The 22,753-nt window shown below is 53.0% G+C and overlaps 1 protein-coding gene and 1 non-coding gene across 2 annotated transcripts in view; both read left to right on the forward strand.

Moving 5' to 3' along the window:
- The first annotated feature begins 831 nt into the window (after positions 1-831).
- CRB2 (crumbs cell polarity complex component 2) overlaps positions 832-22,753 on the forward strand; it is a 42,547-nt gene continuing 20,625 nt past the window's right edge. Inside the window, exons 1-6 of the mRNA XM_029063894.1 lie at positions 832-1,445; positions 4,719-4,914; positions 5,729-5,868; positions 9,025-9,210; positions 10,958-11,071; positions 19,464-20,396. Coding sequence (XP_028919727.1) covers positions 1,190-1,445; positions 4,719-4,914; positions 5,729-5,868; positions 9,025-9,210; positions 10,958-11,071; positions 19,464-20,396 — 1,825 coding nt within the window. The 5' untranslated portion in view covers positions 832-1,189. The remainder of the gene's footprint in view (positions 1,446-4,718; positions 4,915-5,728; positions 5,869-9,024; positions 9,211-10,957; positions 11,072-19,463; positions 20,397-22,753) is intronic.
- On the forward strand, positions 2,814-2,951 carry LOC114811493. The gene has a single exon (XR_003759191.1). It is a non-coding gene; the product is annotated as a small nucleolar RNA SNORA7 (small nucleolar RNA).

Below are 22,753 nucleotides of genomic sequence, written 5' to 3' on the forward strand. Positions count from 1 at the left end.
CCCACTGGGCAAGGATTGCATGTAGGGAAGTGGCATGGCCTAGTGGAAAGAGCTGGGGCCCAGGAGTTGGAGGACTTGGTTTTAGTCCCAGCTCTGCCATTTGTCTGCTGTGTGACTTTGGGCAAGTCACCAACTCTGCTAGACTACACTCTCCCAAGTGCTTAGTACAGTACTCTTGCACATAGTAAGGGCTCAGTAAATGCTACTGATTGATTGATAACTTATCTATGGCTCAGTTACCTCATGTGCAAAATGGGGTTTCAATGCCTGTTCTCCTACTTAGAGTGTGAGCCCCATGTGGGTCCTGATTATCTTGTCTCTATCCCTGTGCTTAGTACAATGCTTGGCATATAGTAATCACTTAGCATATGCCACAATTATTATTATCTACCAACTCTCTTGTACTCTTCTGTGTGCTTAGCACGGAGCTCTACACAGAGTAAGTGCTCAGTAAATACTACTGATTGGGTCACAGAGGGCAACAAGCCCTCCGGAAAGTAGGTAAATAGCACATTGTGAAGAACGCTAAGGAGGCTTTTTACTCCCAGGACCCATTTACAACCAAAGTGATCGCAACACTGTACTGATGCTGTGTTGCAGTACCATGACTCAGCCGGCAGTTACCTTGGCATCTATTGCCACCGTTGGCACTGCCCAGACTCAGCCAGCAATTATATAAGAGCCCCACCATGACTGTCCACCTCAGGGAACACCCTGGGTGGCTGTTCTAAATTCATCCAGGGATGATGGGGGTAACTATGGGGCTTGGAGCTCCCGGCCCCCCACACCCCACATAGATCAGCGCTGTCTCTCTGTCTTCACAGGGATGCCCAATGCCAGCCTCGCCAGCGGCTGCTCCTCCTCCCCGTGTGCCCACGGAGGCCGCTGTGAGGACACAGGCCCCGGAAGCTACGCCTGCACCTGCCCCACAGAGCCCCTGGCTTACACCGGCCTCCGCTGTGAGCGACTGTTTGACGCCTGCGATGGGCGGGTCTGCCCAGGGAATCAGACTTGCAGCAGCTCCCCCGGGAGCCTGGATTTCCGGTGCGACTGTCCCCCCACCTCCCCGGGCTCTGGTTGCAATGGGAGCGAGTGTCCGCCGGGACCCAGCGGGCCTGCTTGCCAGGGTCCGTGTGCCAGCCAGCCGTGCCAGGGTGGGGGGACTTGCATCCTGGTTGGGGACAAGCTCATGTGCCACTGCCCGGCCGGGCTCACCGGCCCCTTGTGTGAGGAGGATGTGGACGAGTGTGCCTCTGGTCCCTGCCAGAATGGGGCCATCTGCCTGAACGGACTGGATGCGTATCTGTGCTACTGTGTGCCCGGCTTCCAGGGTGCCCACTGTGAGATCGACATCGACGAATGTGCCTCCAGGCCCTGCCGGCACAATGGCACCTGTCTTAATCACATGGACCACTACCAGTGCCAGTGCCCAATCGGCTATACAGGTACAAGTACCGGGCCCGGGGGTTGGGGGTGGGAGTTGAGTAGAGGGGGGAGGGTTTGGACAGAGAGGAAAGAGAAGGAGAAGACATGAACATTAAGGTCCCTGGGATTTGTTATCATATATCTCAAGGTTCATCTTGGCTTGTTTCTGGGCATATTTGCAATAAATTGTCAGTTTGACATCACAGCACCACCTTCCTCTAGAGATACTGTTTGTGAAAGTGAGGGATGTAATTAAAAGTCGTCTTCTGCATCCCAGAACCTATGCCTGATGATAGAAGTAAAAGACATCAGTCGTACAAGTTATAATAGGCCATTGTGAGTCTTAAGTAGGCATGTAGCCTCTTGGTTAATGTGCACTTCAACCAGTAGCTAGGAAGGGTACTTATGTATTTATATTAATGTCTGTCTCCCCCTTTAGACTGTGAACTCGTGGGCAGGGAATGTGTCTGTTTACTGTTCTACTGTACTCTTCCAGGAGCTTAGTACAATGTTTTGCACACAGTAAGCACTCAGCATGGCTTAGTGGAAAGAGTTTGGCTTTGGGAGTCAGAGGACATGGGTTCTAATCCCAGCTCTGCCACTTGTCCACTGTGTGACCTTGGGCAAGTCACTTAACTTCTCTGTGCCTCAGTTACCTCATCTGCAAAATGGGGATTAAAAGTGTGAGCCCCACGAGGGACAACCTCATTACCTTGAATCTACCCCAGGGCTTAGAACAGTGCTTGGCACATAGTAAGCGCTTAACAAATACTATAATTATTATAATTATTATTATGATTGACTGAATGAATGAATGAATGAACCTTGCCCTTCAAGGGGCCAATAGTCTAGTGGGGAAGACAGGGAAGAGACACAAACTTACACACTCACACTCTCTCCCTCTCTCTCATAGAGTACTCACACTTAGTGTGATGTCTTCTATGAGGTGTTTGGAAAGAATAAAATAATGAAGTGACAAATTCCTTGCTGACAAAGTGCTTTCACTCTAATTAAACCCATTTATTGAGCGCTTAGTGTGTGCAGAGCACTGTACTAAGCACTTGAGGGAGTACATTGTAGCAGTGTGGACCACTAGAAAGAATTCAGGCCTGGGAATCAGAGAACTTGGTTTCTAATCCCAGCTCCACCACTTGCCTGCTGTGTGACTTTGGGCAAGCCACTTAACTTCTCTGTGACTCAGTTCCCTCATTTGCAAAATGGGAATTCAATATCTGTTCACGTGCTTAGACGGGAAGCCTTGTGTGGGACCTGATGATCTTGTATCTATCTCAGTGTTTAGTACAGTACTGGACACATAGTAAGCACTTAAATACCACAATTAGTTGGTAATCAATCAGTGATATTTATTGAGTGCCTATTGGGTGCAGCCCCGTTCAGGATTGCACCTGGAGAGTTTCCAGTACTCTACCAGTCTCGGCTATGAGAGGGAGAGTCAAGCAGAGACATACCCATTCCATTCCTAGCTTGGTCACTGGCTAGCGAGTGGAAGGCAATCTGCTACAAGTCAAAACTCACCTGTGCTAGATGGCAGCAGCATGAGAGAGAGCTGAGGGCAGAGGCTCAAGTTCACTGCACAGAAGAAGGCAGTGGTAAACCACTTCTGTATTTTTACCAAAAAAACACTCTGGATACACTATCAGAATGATTGCAGACAAGAAGACAAGGCTATGTGCAGAGCATTGTACTAAGTGCTTGGGAGAGTACAATATGACATGTCCCTCGCATATAAGGAGCTTATTCTCTAGAGGAGGGAAGAAAATGAAACTATTTACTACCAATCAAAAATAAAGGAGACATATAAACATGAGTTCTAAGGAGGGTGTAAATTCATTCAATAGTGTTTATTGAGCGCTTACTAGGTGCAGAGCACTGTACTAAGCGCTTGGAATGGACAATTCGGTAACAGAGACAGTCCCTGCCCTATGACAGGCTTACAGGTGTAAATAAGTTTGAACATAAGTGCTAGAGTTAGCTGAAGTTATGATGAAGGTGGAGAAGACATGGTTCCTTTCCTCTCGGGACATTAATTTAGTAGGAGAGGACGGGGTACATCGATTTATTGTCCTGCATGCTGGGGAGTTGAAGGAACCGAAGTTAAGGGCTTACGTGTTTGAGAGTAGACACATTGAAGGATGTGAGTATGTGTTTTGTCATTCTGCATGTATTTGTGTGTGAGTGCGTGTGTGTGTGTGTATGTGAGAGAGAGAGAGAGAGAGAGTGTGTATCCATATTCTGGGGCCTCCTGTGAATCCAAGGGCTGATTTTCTTGGGCTCCTTCTCTGGTGGGGCTGAGGGCTTCTCTGGCTCCTCTCTGGCTGCAGGAATGGAATTCAGCACTGACAGCGCTCGGTTCCCCCTGGTACTGACCGGCACGGGAATGCTCTACCTTTGAGGTCTGCCTGGTGGAGTGTCATGCTAGGGCAAGAGAGACCACCCCACTGGCTCTGAATCCCCTGGGGGCCGGGGCCAGCCGGGACCAGCCTGTTCCAACCCCAAACCTCAGGGGCCCGGGCACTGTCAGGGGTGGGAGTGTGTGTGTTGGGAGGGGTGGGGGAGTGGGGGGAGTGTTTCTCCTAGCTGATGAAGCTGAGGGCCAAACCTACCACCTCTCTTTCCAGCCCAGCTCTGGATTCGGGATCCGGGATTCTCCTGCGGGGCCTAAAGCATTATGGGGGCCAGGAAGGAGGGGGACGATTAAAGGCATTTGGAGGCCTTCGATCAGTGATGATCGATCAATCTGATCTGAGTTCAGGGCTCGGGAGGAAAGGGAAATCCTCCAGCACAGGGTATGGGAGTCAGGGGGGGAGGGAGAGGGAGAGGAAGAGTGCTACTGTGTGCATGTATTGCTGCTTGCAAATGTAGATGAATATTGCTCTGTGTGCACATTGATGTTTGCGAGTTTATACACACTTAGATGCTCATACACTGTAACTGCTGTTTGTGCATGCATTTGTACAGTACTGCAGTTTGAGTGTGGTTGTGCCTAGACTGTTGGAATGGGGGACAAAAAAGGATATAAATTGGAGCATCTATCCTCTCCTCCCTCCTCTGTAGTTGTGAAGCGACACCTGTGGAGTTGGCCCTTAAACACTGATTCCCACAGAGCAGACTGGGTCCCCTCCAGCCACCCTGGTGACTGCAGAACCCAGGACTTCAGCCAAGCAAATTCTTCAGTGGGCAGTGTGAGGCAGGGGGTAGCGAAGGTGCCAGGAGGAAAAGGGGAGGGTCCCTGATATTGGCTATTTGTGACTGTCTCCTTTTCTCTAATGAAGGGGCCAACTGTGAAACTGAAATAGATGAGTGTGAATCAGACCCTTGTCAGAACGGGGGCTCATGCTTCGATGGCATCGGATTCTACCGCTGTGCCTGTGGCCTGGGGTTCGAGGGAGACCATTGCCAGGTGGACATTGACGAGTGCCAGAGCCAGCCCTGCGCCCACGGGGGCAGGTGCCAAGACCTTGTCGCCAGGTGAGAGCTGGCATTTTGCAGGGGTGGTAAGCCTCTGCCTCCCCACCTCCCCACCCTCATGCTTATTTTCTAATAATAATAATGATGGTATTTGTTACATGCTCACTATGTGCCAAGCACTGTACTAAGCATTGGAGTGGATACAAGAAATCGAGATGGACACAGTCGATGTACCACGTGGGGCTCACGGTCTTAGTCACCAGTTTACAGAGAAGGGAAATGAAACTCAGAGAGGTGAAGTGACTTGCCCAAGATCACCCAGCAGACAAGTGGCAGAGCCGGGATTAGAATCGAGGTCCTCTGACTCCCAGGCCTGTGTTCTATCCGTTAGGCCAAGCTGCTTCTCTATTCCCATATACAGCCCTCCGCCCCATCCACTGCCCTAATTGCTGTAATCAGTGGGTTTGTGTGCGGGAGAGTGAGAAAAAAGCCTTAGCACTTCCAAAGCACCTTTATTCCCCAGAGTCCTTCCTGTTAGTGATCTCATTAGTTCTCACCACATCCCAGGAAGGACAGCAGTTGCTGTTCCCTAATTCTGTTGGAGAAACTGAGGCATGCCATCAGAGAGGTTTGATGCCTCTCCTGTAGCTGGGAACTGATCCCAGAGGGAGAGAGCTTTGTGAGATTCTCACTTGTGGACTTGGGCTAAAGGCCAAAACCTGGACAGAGAGGGCTAACCTCAGAGCCCTCAGTCTGGGGAAGGCTCTGAATGGACATCAGTGGTGGGGTACACTCGGGGTTGGGGGTGAGGGTGGGCTGTGGGCCTGCCCCAAGCTGAGCTGGGGTTGGAACAGGCCCGGGTGTGTCGTTCCAGGTTCCTGTGTGACTGCAGTGACACCGGCTACGAGGGGGAGCGCTGCGAGGTGGAGGTCCTGGAGTGCGCCTCTGGCCCCTGCCTGCACAATGCCACCTGCCTGGAGGGTGTGGGCCATTACCGCTGTGTCTGCTGGCCAGGTGTGTGAGGTGGCCGGCGGCCAGGAGGGAGGGAGGGAAGGAGGGATTCCCTTCACCTGGGTGTCCTGGAGAGTCAGTCAATTGCATTCATTGAGTGCTTACTGTGTGCACAGCACTGTACTAAGCACTTGGGAGAGTATAGTATATAACAGACACCTCCCCAGCCCGGAGTTGGGGGCGGAGTAGGTAGAGGGAGACAGTCAGCATGAAGCAATGCCAAGGATGGGTGTTTTTTTCCTTAGCCCAGCCAGCCAGAGGGTCCTCTGACCCCCAGGCCCAAGCTCTCTCCATTAGGCCACGCTGCTTCTCTATTCCCATATACAACCTTCCGCCCCACCCACTGCCCTAACTGCTGTAATCAGGTGGGTTTGTGTGTGTGAGAAAAAAGCCTTGGCACTTCCAAAGCACCTTGGTTCCCCAGAGTCCTTCCCACTAGTGATCTCATTAATTCTCACCACATCCCAGGAAGGACAGCAATTGCTGTCCTCTAGAATGTAAGCTCATTGTGGATAGGGAATGTGTCTGTTTATTGTTATATTGTACTCTCCCAAGTGCTTAGTACAGTGCTCTGCACACAGTAAGCGCTCAATAAATATGATTGAATGAATGAATAATAACATGTGCCACCATTTTCATTTTCCAGCATGTTTTCAAGTTTCTCAACTCTCCTCTCAGTAAAACTGTGTAGAAGGCTAGTCGGGGCATGAGTTATTCTCCTAAGGTTACAAATGGTGAAACTGAGGATGAGAAAGATTCAGTAACCTGTCCCCAATTAACAGGAAGGTCAGGTGAGGAGTTAAGACTGGACTCACAGCCTGCTGCAACCTTCAGTAGTAGTAATGATAATAATAATGGTATTTGTTAAGCACTTACTATGTGCCTAGCACTGTACTAAGCACTGGAGTAGATCCAAGTTAATCAAGTTGGATGCTGTCCCTGTCCCACATGGGGCTCACAGTCTAAGTAGGAGGGAGAACAGATATTGAATTGCCATTTTATAGTTGAGGAAACTGAGGTACAGAGAAGTGAAAAAAAATGGTATTTGTTAAGCGGTTACTAAATGCCAGTCACTATACTAAGCACTGGGAAGGGTACAAGCAAATCAGGTTGGACACAAAGCCTGTTCCACATGGGGCTTACAGTCTCAATCGTGGCTCAGTGGAAAGAGCCCGGGCTTGGGAGTCAGAGGTCAAGAGTTTGAATCCTGGCTCTGTCACTTGTCAGCTGTGTGACTGTGGGCAAGTCACTTAACTTCTCTGTGCCTCAGTTACCTCATCTGTAAAATGGGGAAGAAGACTGTGAGCCCCACGTGGGACAATCTGATTACCCTGTATCTACCTAGCGCTTAGAACAGTGCTCTGCATATAGTAAGCGCTTAACAAATACCAACATTATTATTTTACAGATGAGGTAACTGAGGCCCAGGGAAGTGAAGTGACTTGCCCAAAGTCACACAGCAGAGCCAGGATTAGAACCCATGACCTTTGGGATCCCAGACCCATGCTGTATCCATTAGGCCATGCTGCTTGACTTGCCCAAGGTCACATAACAAGTGCAGAGCCATGATTAGAACCCAGGTCTTCTGACTCCCAGGCCCATGCTCTTTCCACTAGGCCACAGAAGTTGTAGTAGCACTTATTGGGTGCCCACTTTGTATGATGCCCTGTACTAGGTAGTTGGGAAATATAACAAAGTGATCATTCTCTGCCCAAAAGGCCCTTCCACGCTAAAGGGAGAGGAGGAGGAAGGGGAAATGCACAGAAGGAAGCCTCACTGCAAAGGCTTCTATTCTTCCTCAAGAGATGGTGGGGAAGGATGTTCTATTCTACCCTTACCCTCAGCTTGGCTCGGGGGGAAGATCATGCCCCTGTGAATTTTGGGGCCAGGCACTCAGGTGTCTTCAGGCAGCCTGTCAGTCTTAGCCTCTCTGGACTTTTGTCCAGTAGGCAAATGACCTTCTCACAGATGCTTTCTGACTAACACTGAATGAGAAGTGCTTTAAGCTGCTCGGAAGAAGCGTGCCAAATAAATTCAATGTATCACGGTCATTTGCTGTACACCAAGTGACCCTAATTACATATGCCTCCTTGACCTGCATCTTGAACCCATTTTCTCAACCTGAAGACCCCAAGTCCTTTTAATTCTCCTACATGGAAACTTTCACTGGCAACCTGATGCTGGGTGTCCGGGCCGCTCCCCCTCCGACCCCACCTGGGCTCCGTCGGAATAGGGAATAGGCAGAGCCCACCTCAGATCCTTCCAGGCCAGGATTTTCACTCAGCCAGGTGGGCTGGGACTCCAGGAGGGTTCCTGCTCCAGGCGGGCGAGGCGGAGACAGGATCTCAGGTCGGGCCAGGCACCAACAGCGAGGCTCGGATGGGGACTAACATTCAATGGGAGGAGTTGGTGGGCCATGTTTCCAAGCGGCCACCACCCTCCCCACACCTTCTCCCTTGTCCTCTCTGCCCCAGCCTCCCTAATCATGTCCCTCAGTAAGTGTGCCCTCATGTAAATGTGCATCTATGTCCATGTCAGAAATGCTTTTCAGAGGCTTGCAGGGTATTTGCAATTTCCACTGCAATTCTGGTTGTCCCCCATTTTCCTGATATCTTTTGGGACCAGACCAGTCTCTTTCACTACCCCCTGTCCTTCCCTGAAGTCTCCCAGTCCCCTCTGTCTTGAGTCCTGCTCCCACCTGCATGGCTGCACCCTCCCCAACTGGGGAAGGGTCTGCCCTCACCCAAGGGGGAGAAGTCTCCTGGGTCTTTGGGAGCAGTGAGACACTTCCTTTATGCCTGACTGAAGGATGCTGGTGGTTCATCTCTGCTCTTATGGATCAAGAGTTTCAAGGTTCTGAAAAAAGGGCATCGGGAATATGTGTCCCGACCCACCAGCTACACCCACTCTCTTGTGTCGAGGAATCAGACAGGACAGGCCTGGGCTGAGCAACAATTCTTCCCCATAGAGATCCCAACTGAGACAAGCCAGTGATGTTGGAAGACTCTCGGGCTCCAGGCTCTCCCAATGGAGCCGAGAGCTGGGCTGGGCTGGGTCCGGGCTGGGTCTGCCACTGGCCAAGAGTGGGGTCTGGCATGGGGCCTGGCATTTGGACCTCCAGACTGGGGGTAACGGGACGGGTGTTTGGGGGAGATGCAGGTTACAGCGGCGAGCACTGCGAGATGGACGAGGACGAATGTGCGGGGAAGCCCTGCCTCCATGGGGGGCTGTGCCTGGAGCGCTCCAACCAGTCATACTATGGGGGAGCCCTGCCTGGCTTCCCCCAGGACTTCAGCTACAACATGGCAGCCGGCTTCATCTGTCAGTGTCTGCCGGGGTATGCAGGTGAGCAATGGCACTGGAGGAGGGTGAGGAAGAGAGCTGTGAAGGGCCACATGAGTGGGGAGTGATGAGGCAGGAAAGCTAGGGCCTGGGAAACATGTCCGATATGGCCACCTTCGGGTGTTCTTTTGTATTATTATTATTTTTAATGGTATTTGTTAAATGTTTACTATGTGCTGTACTAAGTCTTGGGGTAAATAAAAGATAATCAACTTGGTCAGAGTCCCTGTCCCACATGGGGCTCAATGTCTTAATCCCCATTTTACAGATGAGGGAATTTAGGCCCAGAGATGTGAAGAGATTTGCCCAAAATCATGCAGCAGACAAGTGGTGGAGGCGGGATTAGAACCCAGATCCTTCTTACTCCGAGGCCCATACTGCTACTAGGCCACTCTGCTTCTCTGGCCCTCTTCGAGGCAAGAACATCTCCTCTGAGCCAAACCCCATAGGGCTGGTCCCTGGATTAGCAGCCCAGGGTAATCATTCACACAGAACAGGCTTTCCTGGTTAGAGAAGGAAAGGAAGGAGAGTGTCTGAGTGGGGGTAAGGATCCTTGCTGCAGGGACCTTCCTAGGTCCAGATTCCAACATACATTCTCAGTCCTAACCCCTCCTGCTCCTTTTTTTAAAATGACATTTTTTAAGTGTGTACTACGTACCCAGGCACTGTACTAAGTGCTGAGATAATAATAATTATGGTATTTGTTAAGCACTTACTATGTGCCAAACGCTGGCAGATACAAGACAATCTGGACACAGTCCCTGTCTGACATGGAGCTCACAGTCTTAATCCCCATTTTACAGATGAGGTAACAGAGGCACAGAGTAGTTAAGCGGCTTTCCGTCTTCCCTGCAGAAATAAATTCTTCCACTCCCAGGTTGGACTTTGGGACTTGAGAACATTGGACTCTCTCTCTGGGGTCAGCTGCAGCGCCGGCCAGCTCGGCCCACACAGCTGAGACACCACCCCCGCCCCACCCCGGCCCCGCAAGCCCTTGCGGGAGGAAACTTGTGCAAACCGTCAGCGAGACCTATGGAAAGAGCATGGGCCTGGGAGTCAGAGGACTTGGGTTCTAACCTGGCCTCTGCTCTGTGACCTTGGACATGTCACTTAACTTCCCTGTACCTCAGTTCCCTCAACTGGAAAAAGGGGATGAAATACTTGTTCTCCTCTTCCTTAGAGAAGCAACGTGGCTCAGTGGAAAGAGCCTGGGCCTGGGAGTCAGAGGTCATGGGTTCTAATCCCGGCTCCTCCGCTTGTCAGCTGTGTGACTTTGGGCAAGTCACTTAACTTCTCTGTGCCTCCGTTCCCTCATCTGGAAAATGGGGATGAAGACTGTGAGCCCCACGTGGGACAACCTGATTACCTTGTATCTCCCCCAGCACTTAGAACAGTGCTCGGCACATAGTAAGCGCTTAACAAATACCAACATTATTAGACTTTGAGTCCCATGCAGGACAGGGACTAAATCGGACCTGATTAATTTGTATCTACCCCAGGACTCGGAACTGTGTTTGACACAGAGTAAGCATTTAACAGATACCATACACTTTCTCCCAAACCTTCAACGAACCCTGTCAATGCCTCGCCTCTCATGTAGCCACCTTGGAGGGGGTTCTGGGCTGGTGGAGATGCTGGGCAGGGGGCAGTCCCTATGTGGGAGCTGGCCCTTGGAGCCCTTCCCGCTGGATATTGATGATTTTTTCCGGGGTGGTGCTCTTCCCCCCTTCCCCTCCACCCCGCCAAACAGGAGCTGACTGCTCTGTGGACGTGGACGAGTGTGCGTCCCGGCCGTGTGTGAACGGAGGGCACTGCCAGGACCTGGTGGCTGGATTCCGGTGCCACTGCCTGCCCGGTTACAGCGGTGAGTAACGGGGCGCCTAACGAGGTGACGGCGCCATCTGGTGGCCGCAGTGCGGCGCTGCTGCTCGGCCGCGGGATCTGGGGTCCGGGATCTGGGGTCCGGGATCTGGGGTCCGGGATCTGGGGTCCGGGATCTGGGGTCCGGGATCTGGGGGGGCCTGTGTGTGCAGAGGGCGCGGGGGACCGGCAGCCGGAAGCCCATACGGGTGACGGGTGTCTGGGCGTTGGTATTAAGTAAGCGCTCAGTGCAGTACTCTGCACTTAGAGAAGCAGCGTGGCTCAGTGGAAAGAGCATGGGCTTTGGAGTCCAAGGTCATGAGTTCGAATCCCAGCTCTGCCACTTGTCGGCTGTGTGACTGTGGGCAAGTCACTTAACTTCTCTGTGCCTCAGTTCCCTCATCTGTAAAATGGGGATTAAGACTGTGAGCCCCGCGTGGGACAACCTGATTCCCCTATGTCTACCCCACCGCTTAGAACAGTGCTCGGCACATAGTAAGCGCTTAACAAATACCAACATTATTATTATTATTATTACTCTGCACACAGTAAGCGCTCAATAAGTAGGATTGACTGGGGCCCGCGTCGATGGGGTCTCCGAATGCAATGCTGAGCGACTAAGATCCCAGCGAGCCTTCCTAGCGCGGGCGGCGGCCCAAGACGGCACCCCCCCGCCCCAGCTCCCCAGCCACCCCAGCCCCAACTCCCCCAGCACCCCAGCTCTCCTAGCCCCAGCTCCCAGCCCCCCAGCTCCCTTAGCCCTAGATCCCCCAGCTCCCTTAGCCCTAGATTCCCCCAGCTCCCTCTGCCCCAGCTCCCCAGCCACCCCAACCACAGCTCCCCTAGGACCCCAGCTCCCCCAGCCCCAGCCCCAGCTCCCCAGCCCTCAAGCTCCCTTAGTCCTAGATCTCCCAGCTCCCTTAGCCCCAGATCCCCCCGCTCCTCCTGCCCCAGTTCCCCAGCCACCCCAGCCCCAGCTCCCCCAGTACCCCAGCCCTCCAGCTCTCCTAGCCCCAGCTCCCCCAGCCCCAGCTCCCCCAGCCCCAGCTCCCCCAGCCCCAGCTCTCCAGCTCTCCTAGCCCCAACTCCCCCAGCTCCCAGCTCCCCAGCCCCCAGGGTATCTTAGCCCTAGATCTCCCAGCTCCCTTAGCCCTAGTTTCCCCAGTTCCCCAGCTCCCACAGCTCCCAGCTCCCAGCTCCCCAGCCCCCAAGGTATCTTAGCCCTAGATCCCCCAGCTCCCTTAGCCCCAGCTCTTCCAGCTCCCCCAGTTCCCTAGCCCCCCCAGGTCCCCAGCTCCCCAAGCTCCCCAGCGTCCCCAGGCTCGGCCCCTACCAGTCCTTACCCAGCACCCCCAGCCCTGGCCCAGTTTCATGCCTGGCCAGGAAGGGGGAGGTGTGAGTTGGCCCCAGGTGACGCAGGGAGGGAAAGGAAGCAGAGGCCAGGGTCCAATGCAAGAGGAGGGTGAAGGCACAAGGGCTCCACCCTTGCCCACCTCTGCTGCCTGGAACTCCCTTTCTCCTTAAATCTGACAATCACTCTCCCCTTGCCTTCAAAGCCTCATTAAAGGCACATCATCTCCAAGAGGGCTTCCCAGACTAAACCTCACTTTTCCTCATCTACTACTCCCTTCTGTATTACCCTGACTCACTCCCTTCATTCATTCCCCCTCTCAGCTCCACTGCACTAATGTCCATATCTGTAATTTTTTTTTTTTGCACTGTTGTTTGTCTCCCTGCTCCATGCTAGACTAAGCTTGTTGTGGGCAGGGACTGTCTGTTTATTGTTATATTGAGCTCTCCCAAGCGCTTAGTACAGTCTTCTGCACATAGCAAGCACTCAATAAGAACGATTGAATGAATGAACGAATGAGAGGCTGGAGTCAGAGGTCTCGACAGGGTTGGGAATGAGGAACAGGGAACAGCTGTGAAGTTGACAATTAAAATGATTTTTCCGTGGTGCTGGTGGGGCCAAGCCTGCCCATTTCTCTCCAAGGAGATGATGCCCCAGATCTAAATGGACCTTGGGGAAGCCCATTTTTAGGAGTGATGCTGAACCCCAGCCATCTCTGAACAGAAACCACGAGTATAAGTGGAGTTGCCTCCCCTTCTCACCCTCTTTCCTCTGCCTCAAGTTCCCATCACCTTCTCCTCTCCCACTCTCTCAGGGTGTCATCTTCCCTGCCCCTCTTCTCCAGTTCCTGAGCTCTGGCATCCCCTCCTTGCATTGGTGGGTTGTCTTTGCTACCATGGCTTAACAGAAAGAGCACAGCTTTGGGAGTCAGAGGTCGTGGGTTCTAATCCCGGCTCTGCCACTTGTCAGCTGTGTGACTTTGGCCAAGTCACTTCACTTTTCTGTGCCTCAGTTCCCTCGTCTGTTAAGTGGGGATTAAGAATGTGAGCCCTTAATGGGACAACCTGATTACCTCGTATCTACTCCAGCGCTTAGAACAGTGTCTGGCACACAGTAGGCACTTACAAATGCCATCATTATTATTACTAAGATCTGTGAGCGTTCAAACACACCGACCCCCCTGCCAGCAGTGGAGTCCATGGCTGGGGAAGCCAAAGGCTAGGCACTGAGATGAGTCAGCCTTGAGAACTGTGGGACCAAACTCTAGAATGGACAGTCAATCAATCAATGGTATTTTCTGAGCACTTACTGTGTGCACTATACTAAGCATATGAGAGAGTCCAATCCAACAGAGGTGGTGGACATGTTCCCTGCCCACATCAAGCTTACAGTTGAAAGGGGTGGGGGGCACTCCCAGCTTTGAGCTGAACACCAGCCCTGTTGTGCCAGGTGAACCCTGGCTTGGCAATCCTTTGGATCTGGCTGAGCACCACTTGGGCGAGAACCTGTCCCCCCGGATTAGACTGTAAGCCCGTCAAAGCGCAGGGACTGTCTCTATCTGTTGCCGATTTGTACATTCCAAGCACTTAGTACAGTGCTCTGAACATAGTAAGCCTCAATAAATACTATTGAATGAATGAATGAATAAACCCCAGCCTGCTCAACCAAGGCTGGGCCACTTCCCTTGGGAGAGATGGGAGAGAGCAGGGAGTGTTGATAGATTGTTCATGCTACGGAATTTCATGTGGCGAAAAGGGAAAAGGTGAGGGGCTCCAAGCTGGAGTAGCAAGGTGAGAAGAGAAGCAGTTTGATCTTGTGAATAGAGTATGAGCCTGGAAATCAAAAGGACCTGGGTTCTAATGCCAGCTCTGCCAAGTGTATGCTGTATGACCTTAAGCAAGTCACTTCACTTCTCTGGGCCTCAGTTATCTTATCTGTAAAATGGGAATTAAGACTGTGACTCCTTTAAGATGACCTGTGACCCATTAAGATGGGTGACAGGGACTGTGTCCAACCTGATTAATTTGTATCTACCCCAAAGCAGCGTGGCTCAGTGGAAAGAGCCGGGCTTGGGAGTCAGAGGTCATGGGTTTGAATCCCTACTCTGCCCCTTGTCAGCTGTGTGACTGTGGGCAAGTCACTTCACTTCCTCTGTGCCTAAGTTCCCTCATCTGTAAAATGGGGATGAAGACTGTGAGCCTCATGTGGGACAACCTCATTCCCCTGTATCTACCCCAGCGCTTAGAGCAGTGCTCTGCACATAGTAAGCGCTTGGCAAATACCAACATTAATACAATGTCTGGCACATAGTAAGCACTTAACAAAAAACATAAAAAAAAGAGCCCACATTTAAATGGATGAGGTGGCTGAAAAGGATCCAGAACTAAGGAGCTTCCCAATTGAAATTACCCAGGTGCCAGAAGTCTTACCCCACCAAACACTGAGGTTATGCTCACCTCTAAAAGCTACACTGGGTAGGACTTGCAAGGAGAAGGAACCACAGCAGGATACTTCAGCTATTGCTGCATAGAGAGCTGAAATTGGGAAACCCAAAGCCAGGAAGCAAGAGGAAATGCTTTAAGAACAGAGTAAAACAACTCCTCAGGCAAAGCTCCATCCCAGCTGAATGCTGAAAATGAATCACCCAGACTAGACCAGCATAAGCATTAGCAATCAAGAAAGGAGTGGCTTTTTTTTGTTAAGCAAAAGCTTTGTAAGGAAGGGGAAGGAGGAAAGGACGACAGTGGCACCACATGCTGCAAACATCAAACAGGACAACACAACAAGGGCAGCCTTCTTGTACACGCAAGGTGGCTGGGACTGTGGATTTTGCACTCAGCTTTTTCAGTCACCCAGGCATTCAGGAATTTCACCATCAACAGTGGCAAGGCCAGTATGGAGGTTTCCTCTCCCCATACCCCACTGGGTTTTCCTGATCCCTTTGTCTTCCCGCTGCATACCCCTCCCAGCCTCTGCAGACCCCTGATGAGACCCTTCCTCTAGGCCCTGGGGCTTCTGGCCCTGCTCCTTCACCTTCCCCACTCAACTCTGCCTGTGGTCCCTGCTTAGGGATCCCTCCCCTCCACCGGCCCCCAACACCCCCCGGCCAGAGTGGTGGAAAGGTCAGCCCTTCTGATCAGCGCCTATCCTGATCAGAGCACAGGTCAGCTCTTCTGATCTAGATGGTGGACGAACCAGCCCTTTCATTCATTCAATTGTATTTATTGAGTGCTTACTATGTGCAGAGCACTATACTAAGCCCTTCTGATCTGAGTGGTGAACAGGCTAACCCTTCTTATAGGGGTTGGGGACAGGTCAGCCCTTCTGATTAGGTTGGTGGGTGACGCTCCGAAGCAGGCAGGCAACATTGCCCCTGTGCCCCAGCAGTGAGCTGTGGGAAAACAAACATTCTTCCTGTCAGCACTGAAGCAAGCCAGCTGGTGGTGGGGGGGGGGGGAATGGAAGGAGGAGAGAAAGCCTAGAGGGGGAGGAGCAGAGAAGGGGGCTTAGAGCCAGGCCGGATTACATCTCACTACTGAGCAGCTCTCTGGAGATTGACTGCTCCAGTTCCCGTTCCTCCTGCCTGACAGGGCCCGTGTTGCTGTTGCCACCCTGGGCCACCCCGGGCCACCAGTCTGCCTGGCTCCCCCCACCCCTTCCTCCCTTTCCCTCCTCTTTTCTGCCCTCCTCTCTGCCACCTCCACACTGCTCTTACCTGGGAAGGAGCTGTGATGAGCCCCGTTCTCCTTGGAGTGCTTCTGGGAGGAATTTCTATTCTGACAGGTACTGCATTGAGGGGGTCTGGCCTGGGGAAGGACAAGCTGGGAAGGGCTAGGGTTTGCCAGGGAAATGGCCAGTTGGGGAGCTGTGGGAGTTTGGGCTTTCAAGCCGAGGCCAGAGAGGGGCTGCTGTGGCCCCTGGTTGAGCCATCCTGGGTGTTGGGCACGGGGCTGGGGGGATCTCTCCCAGATAGACCTCTCCTGTTGGGGGTCTCTGCTGGCCAAGTCTCTCTTCCCCAGAGATTACCAACCCCTCTCTCCTAACACCAGACTGGTCCTCACTCTCCTGCTGGCATGGTTCTCCTTGAGGAATGCTCCGGGCCTGACCAAAGCAGCTTAGGAGTCCATGTAGACTCTGCCCCTGAGAGGTCCGGGTCTGCCGCAGGCCCTGCCTGGGACCCAAGGCTCAGCGCTCTGAGCAGGTATTTAAACGGGGGTTAACATTGGAGAAAAGGTGATCCCTGGCCTGGCTTTCCAACTTTCTGGCCAGACCGCTGCCCTGTCTGAGGCCAAGCCCCTGGCCTTGAAATTTAGGCTTTGCAGGGAGTGAACTATCTGATTCAGGTTGGGTCTCAACCAACCACTTGGCTTAGTGGATAGGGGGCATGGGACTGGGAGTCTGAAAGAACTGGGTTATAATCCTGTCTCTCCCACATGTCTCCTGTGTGACCTTCAGTGAGTCACTTAACTTCTCTGTGCTTCAGTTACTTCACCTGTAAAATGGTGATAAGGAACTGTGTCCAACCTGCTTAACTTGTATCCACTCCAGTGTTTAGTTAGACCAGTACTTAGCACAAAATAAGTACTTAACAAGTACCATAATAATTATTATTATTATTAAAGACCCCGGGTCACCAGCCGGCTGCTTTGAGCCAGTAGCAGCAGCAACTGTGGCTGAGGGGCGGCCTAGAAGCAGGCGGGCAGAGCCGGTGCCCAGGAGGCTGGGGTCTGGGAAGCAGGACAATAGCCAGCTGAGTTCTCTCATTTCCAGAGAGGCTGCCTGGTCTCTCTTGTTCTGTGGCCTGGGCAGTCCCATAATCTTGAGTCAGGGCAGGGAGAGAAGAGGGGTACACAGGCAGCAGCAGCGAGTAGCAGGTGTCTCTGGGTCAGCTCCCCCTCCTCCCCTCTTCCTTCCACCCTTACAGGGTGGCTGAAGAGGTTCTGTGCCTGCCGGTGGAGATAGGGTCAGCTCCTGGGATCCTCGGTCCCATCTCAGGGCTGCTTCATTGGCCATGTCAGTCAGGAATCCTAAATCCCTCCTCTCTTCTCCTCCCCAGTTTGGAAAGATGTTAAGAAGTTTCTTATTCCTTTCTTAGGTTTACCCTCACCCTGTAGGATAAGCTACTTGAGGGTGGAAGTAGTGTCTAACAACACTCTTGTATACTGTCCCAAGTACTTAGTGCAGTGTTCTGCATACAGTTGATTGACTAACTACAATTGACTACAACTATTGACTAATTGATCAACTACAATTGATTGGTTGATTGACTGGGGTGGGGGCTGGCCTGCTCTCAGGGCCTCTGGGAAGGAAACTGTGGTGCCTCCATTGGGGGCCGCCCTCTCCTTCCCACCCAGCCCTGTGTCAAAAAGAAATTGGCTGAGTTTAATCCTGGCTAGTTCCTCCCTGTGGGGTGTCCCAAGGATTAGTGGGGCTGGGGGTCTCTCTAGCTTTTGGTTTGCCCGGCGGGCAGGCACCGCCTGAACTTTGCTAAGCCCTTTATGGTCTGACCTGCTGCTCTGGTGTTAATGTGGGTGGAGAGAATTCTCTGGGCTGGCTGGCTGCCTGTTTGCATGCTTGCCTGCTGACCTGTCTTGGGCTAGGCTGGAGTCTACACTGGAGATTCTTGGCTACCTCTGGACCAGTCTCCGGCTAGTGGCTTTTCAGGTGCTAGTGGCACGAGGGTCTGGTGGGCCTGGCAGGGTGGGGACTGAAGGTGGGGGGTGTATGTGTGTGAGAGACAGAGAGAGCATCTGGGATGGGATTAGGTTGATTGGATTGAAACTCTATCTGTGCCCCTGGGACTGCTTTTAAATACAATTCTCCTCCCTGGCTTGATGTGATCTCAGAGCAGGGGGCATTTCTAGAGTCCCAATAGGGCAACTCTGACCTTTACCATTCTCTGCAGCCTGGAGGAAACTACACTGGGAATCCTGTGGCCTTGGACAGGACACCAAGAAAGGCCAGATCTAGAGCACTGCACCTCTGGGGCTGGGGTGGGTTGAGTAACTCAGTGACAGAGGCCCAGGAGGTTGTGGTGCTGGGACCTTTCTTTCAAAGGGGACACTTAGGGTGGTCTGGGATGTGGAGTCTGTACCAGGAGCTCTGGGATGCGGCGTCTGTAGTGAGTGGGACTCTCTCCACCTGTTTTCTAGAGGGTACAACAAGAAGGGCTATCTCTCCCTGGCTCCCAGGCATTCCTGAGGACCGATGGTCCTCCCATCAGGCCTCAGCCACTGCAGCCGCTCCTGGGCCCAGAATTGTCTGCTGAATGACGATTTACATACCCACCTGTATGTCTCCCTACCCTCTCATTCTCATCATTGCACACCCAGAAATTTGGGTCTGCTGTCTCCCCCAGCAGCTGTTAAAGGGTCTGGTGGGCCTGGGAGGGAGCAGGGAGCATTTGTCTTACACTTGGTCCATAAATTCCCCAAGGGCCTCATTCGAATGTTCAGTTCACAGTAGGGCCTGGCAGTGTTGATGGGGTCGGCTGGCCAGTGCTCCAAGACCTCTGAGGCAGGGCCCCCGCTGAGAGCCTGCTAGAGCCCCTTCCTTCTCTTCGAGGACCAACAGAGACCCCCAGGATCCTGGAGACCTCCCCTGCTGGCCGTGGCCGAGGGAACAGCCTGCCGGTAGCCACGGGAGGGCCTGGCTGACTCTCTGGAGTACCCCCGGCCTCGTGGTGCCGAAAGAAACAATCCTCCCCCACCCTGGTAGTCTGGACTTCTGCTACATTGCACCTTTCCCCTGAGCCCATGGCATCTGATCTCCTAATTTATGATTCCTGTCAGATTGGGCAGGAGGAGGGCATGAGAGACGAGGGGCAAGGGGGTGATAGTGGAAGCACCACTTTCCCTGTGCATTCAAGGGGGAGATAGTGGAAGCACCACTTCCCCTGTGCACGTCTACTTGGGCTGTGAGTGGAGATGATGAATGAGAGGATGTCAGTGACCGAGTCAGGAATTGGCCATGGCACACCCCCACTCCCACCCTCTGCACCCCAAACCTAGTCCTCGTTCCTGATCTGCCACTTTCTGCCCTGCAGGTGTGACGTGCATGGTGGATGTGGATGAGTGTGAGGCTGGGCCCTGCCAGCATGGTGCCACCTGTGAGGACGGTATCGCTGACTACGTGTGTCACTGCATGCCTGCCAGGGAGGGCAGCCCCATATGGGGTGGGAAGAACTGCTCCGTGGAGCTCACTGGCTGCTTGGATCACTTGTGCCAGCACGGGGCCCTGTGTGCCCCAACTTACAAGGCGGGCATCCACAGCTATGTCTGCCACTGCCCACCAGGCTTCCATGGTCCCACCTGCTCCACACCCACAACTTTCTCCCTGGGGGGTGGGAGCGCCCTGCCTGTGGATGGGGCCGGGGGGGAGCCGGGCACAGCCAGCATCTCCCTGAGGTTCCGCACTACTCTGCCAGATGGCATCCTCTTTGCCCGAGGAGATGCCATGGAGTGCCTGATACTGGAGCTGGCGGAGGGTGTGCTGCAGGCCTCCTTGCTGAGGAATGGCTCAGTGCATTCTGTCTCCCTCCGGGGCCTCATGGTCAGTGACGGGCACTGGCACCAGGTCGGGGTCCTCCTGGGGGATGCTCTGGAGCTACAGCTCTGGCACGAGGGCTGCAGCCAGGGCCCCTGCAGGGACAGCTGCTCAGTTGGGACCCGGACAGCACCTACCTCGCCCACCTCCCTGAGGACCTACATCGGGGGTGTGGGGCCCGATTCCTGGGCTGGGGGACTGCGGGTCAGGCCCTGCTTTGTGGGCTGCCTGGAGGATGTCCAGGTGGACCTCAGGCCGCTCCTGCCCCAGGAACTGTCCAGCCTCCAGCCTTCACCACCACTTCAGCTGGGCTGCAACAGGACCGAGTGGTGCAGTGGGCAGCCCTGTGCTCACGGAGGTCACTGCCGCGATCTCTGGACATCCTTCCACTGTGACTGCCCGCGGCCATACAAGGGGACCACATGCTCCCAGGGTGAGTACCTGGGGTTGCCAGGGGGACACTCTGGGGAGGGGCCTGACCCAGGCAGCTCAGAACTTACTCCCGAGTCTGGGGTCAAGAAGGGTAGGAACGTCTCCCGCCCCAGGACCCAATCAGTGGGGGCTCTCCAGACAAATTATCCTGAGAGGGAGGCCTAAAATTGCACTCTGATCCCTGTTAGCTGCATATATGAGACAAGTTGCCCCCTTTTTCTCCTCCCCCACCCCCTTTTCACCCCAGTCAGCCTGTGCCCTGGGTGACCCTGGTGGCCTGAATTACTCAGAGATTGTGCATGTGCAGACACAGCCTGAGTGCCTGTGTTCCCCTCTCTAGTTGGTCTGATGCCCAAGACCAAAGCTGGCCAGGCGCAAGAGTAGGGCAGCAAGAGTGGGGCAGCAGGAGTGGGGAGTAATAGAGTCCAAGGAATTTAAGTTATCTCTGGCACTGACTGGGGACATCTTGCCACTCCCACAAAGGTGTAGTTCATTTAAGGAGGGGTAGGAGGAGACACCCAGAATCTTTGGTTCCCCACCACAGCTCCTCGCTATGGGCCTGGGGAAGAATCATCCTTACTTCGCCCCCCAGAATGAGGCTCTTTTCCGGGCACTCACATCCAGATCCCCATAGTGGTTATGGTCCTTGCCTGCCACGGGGCATGTATTTTTGACTGCTGGGCTGATCCATCTGCCAGCTTGTGGGCCATGAACTGCTCTAGGGTAAGTTCATAGCCTCCCCTCCCCTCACCCTTCCCTTTCCTGATCCTCATGCATGGGATCAGGCTCCTGAGAGCTCCTGGGTTCCTGCAAGGCTGCAGAGTTAGAAGGGACTCACTGTAGGAAAGGCTCAAGAAGCCCAGGGAACTGCTGATAATAATGTTGGTATTTGTTAAGCGCTTACTATGTGCAGAGCACTGTTCTAAGCGCTGGGGTAAACACAGGGAAATCAGGTTATCCCACGTGGGGCTCACAGTCTTAATCCCCATTTTACAGATGAGGGAACTGAGGCACAGAGAAGTTAAGTGACTTGCCCACAGTCACACAGCTGACAAGTGGCAGAGCTGGGATTCGAACTCATGAGCCCTGACTCCAAAGCCCGTGCTCTTTCCACTGCGCCACGCTGCTTCTCATCCAGGCGTTAATAGCCATCTTCTGGGCTGTCAGATTGTAGGCTGGCAGCGTGGCTCAGTGGAAAGAGCACGGGCTTTGGAGTCAGAGGTCATGGGTTCGAATCCCAGCTCGGCCACTTGTCAGCTGTGTGACTTTGGGCAAGTCACTTAACTTCTCAGTGCCTCAGTTACCTCATCTGTAAAAAATGGGGATTAAGACTGTGAGCCCCATGTGGGACAACCTGATTCCCCTGTGTCTACTCCAGTGCTTAGAACAGTGCTTGGGACATAGTAAGCGCTTAACAAATACCAACATTATCATTATTATTATTATTTGGCCCTTTGCCACCCAAGCTCGCTGTGGGCAGAGAATGTCACTGTTTACTGTTTGTTTTTTTCCCCAAGCACTTAATACAGTGCTCTGCACACAGTAGGCACTCAATAAATATGACAATGAATGAATGAATGAATGAATTTTGCTGAGAAGGAGGGAGGGAGATGCAGAGAACCTTAGGGTCGCAGGCACCTGCCTCCCTGTGTGTTGGGTAGGGGACCTGGTGATGTAGGGGAAAGGGCCTCTCCTGGGGGCCTGCAGTCTGGAGGGGGTAGTCAAATCTTCCCTGCCCTGTCCCGATCCTGTTTTCTCTCTAGCCTCCTTGTCTCTCATTCCTTATGAAGCTTTTGATTGGAAAGAGCCATTTCTTTAATTACAGCAGTACACCATCCTGGACTATCCTCAGCAACTGGCTCCCAGTTTTCAGCTGGGATACAGCTTTGTCTGAGGCTTTGTTTTACTGTTTCCTTAAAATGTTTCCCCTATCCTTCTTACATTTGATTTCCCAATTTCAGTTCTCCCTACGGCAGTTGTCGGGGTTTCCCGCTGGTGTTCCTTTTCCTCACATGTCCCACCCGGTGTAGCTGTGAGTCTAGCTTCTATGCAAAGAGAATTGACTACGTTCCGGAACTTTATTCTTTGTAATCCTGTCTTGCCATTTGATATTAAGTTTAGCCTGTAAATAATGCTGATGGAATTGCTCAGTGACAAAGATGCGGTGCCTATGAGTCCAGGTTGGGTTTCAGAATCATAGCAAAAGTTAGGCAGCACTGCAGCTCTGAAGTCCTTTAGTTCAGCCTAGAGAACAATAATAGAGAAGCAGCGTGACCTAGTGGATAAAGCACGGGTTTGGGAGTTAGAGGACCCAGGTTCTAATCCTGACCCCACTACTAGTTTGCTGGGTGTCCTTGG

This window comes from Ornithorhynchus anatinus, chromosome 4 (assembly GCF_004115215.2).
Source record: "Ornithorhynchus anatinus isolate Pmale09 chromosome 4, mOrnAna1.pri.v4, whole genome shotgun sequence".
NCBI classification, from domain to species: Eukaryota; Metazoa; Chordata; class Mammalia; order Monotremata; family Ornithorhynchidae; genus Ornithorhynchus; species Ornithorhynchus anatinus.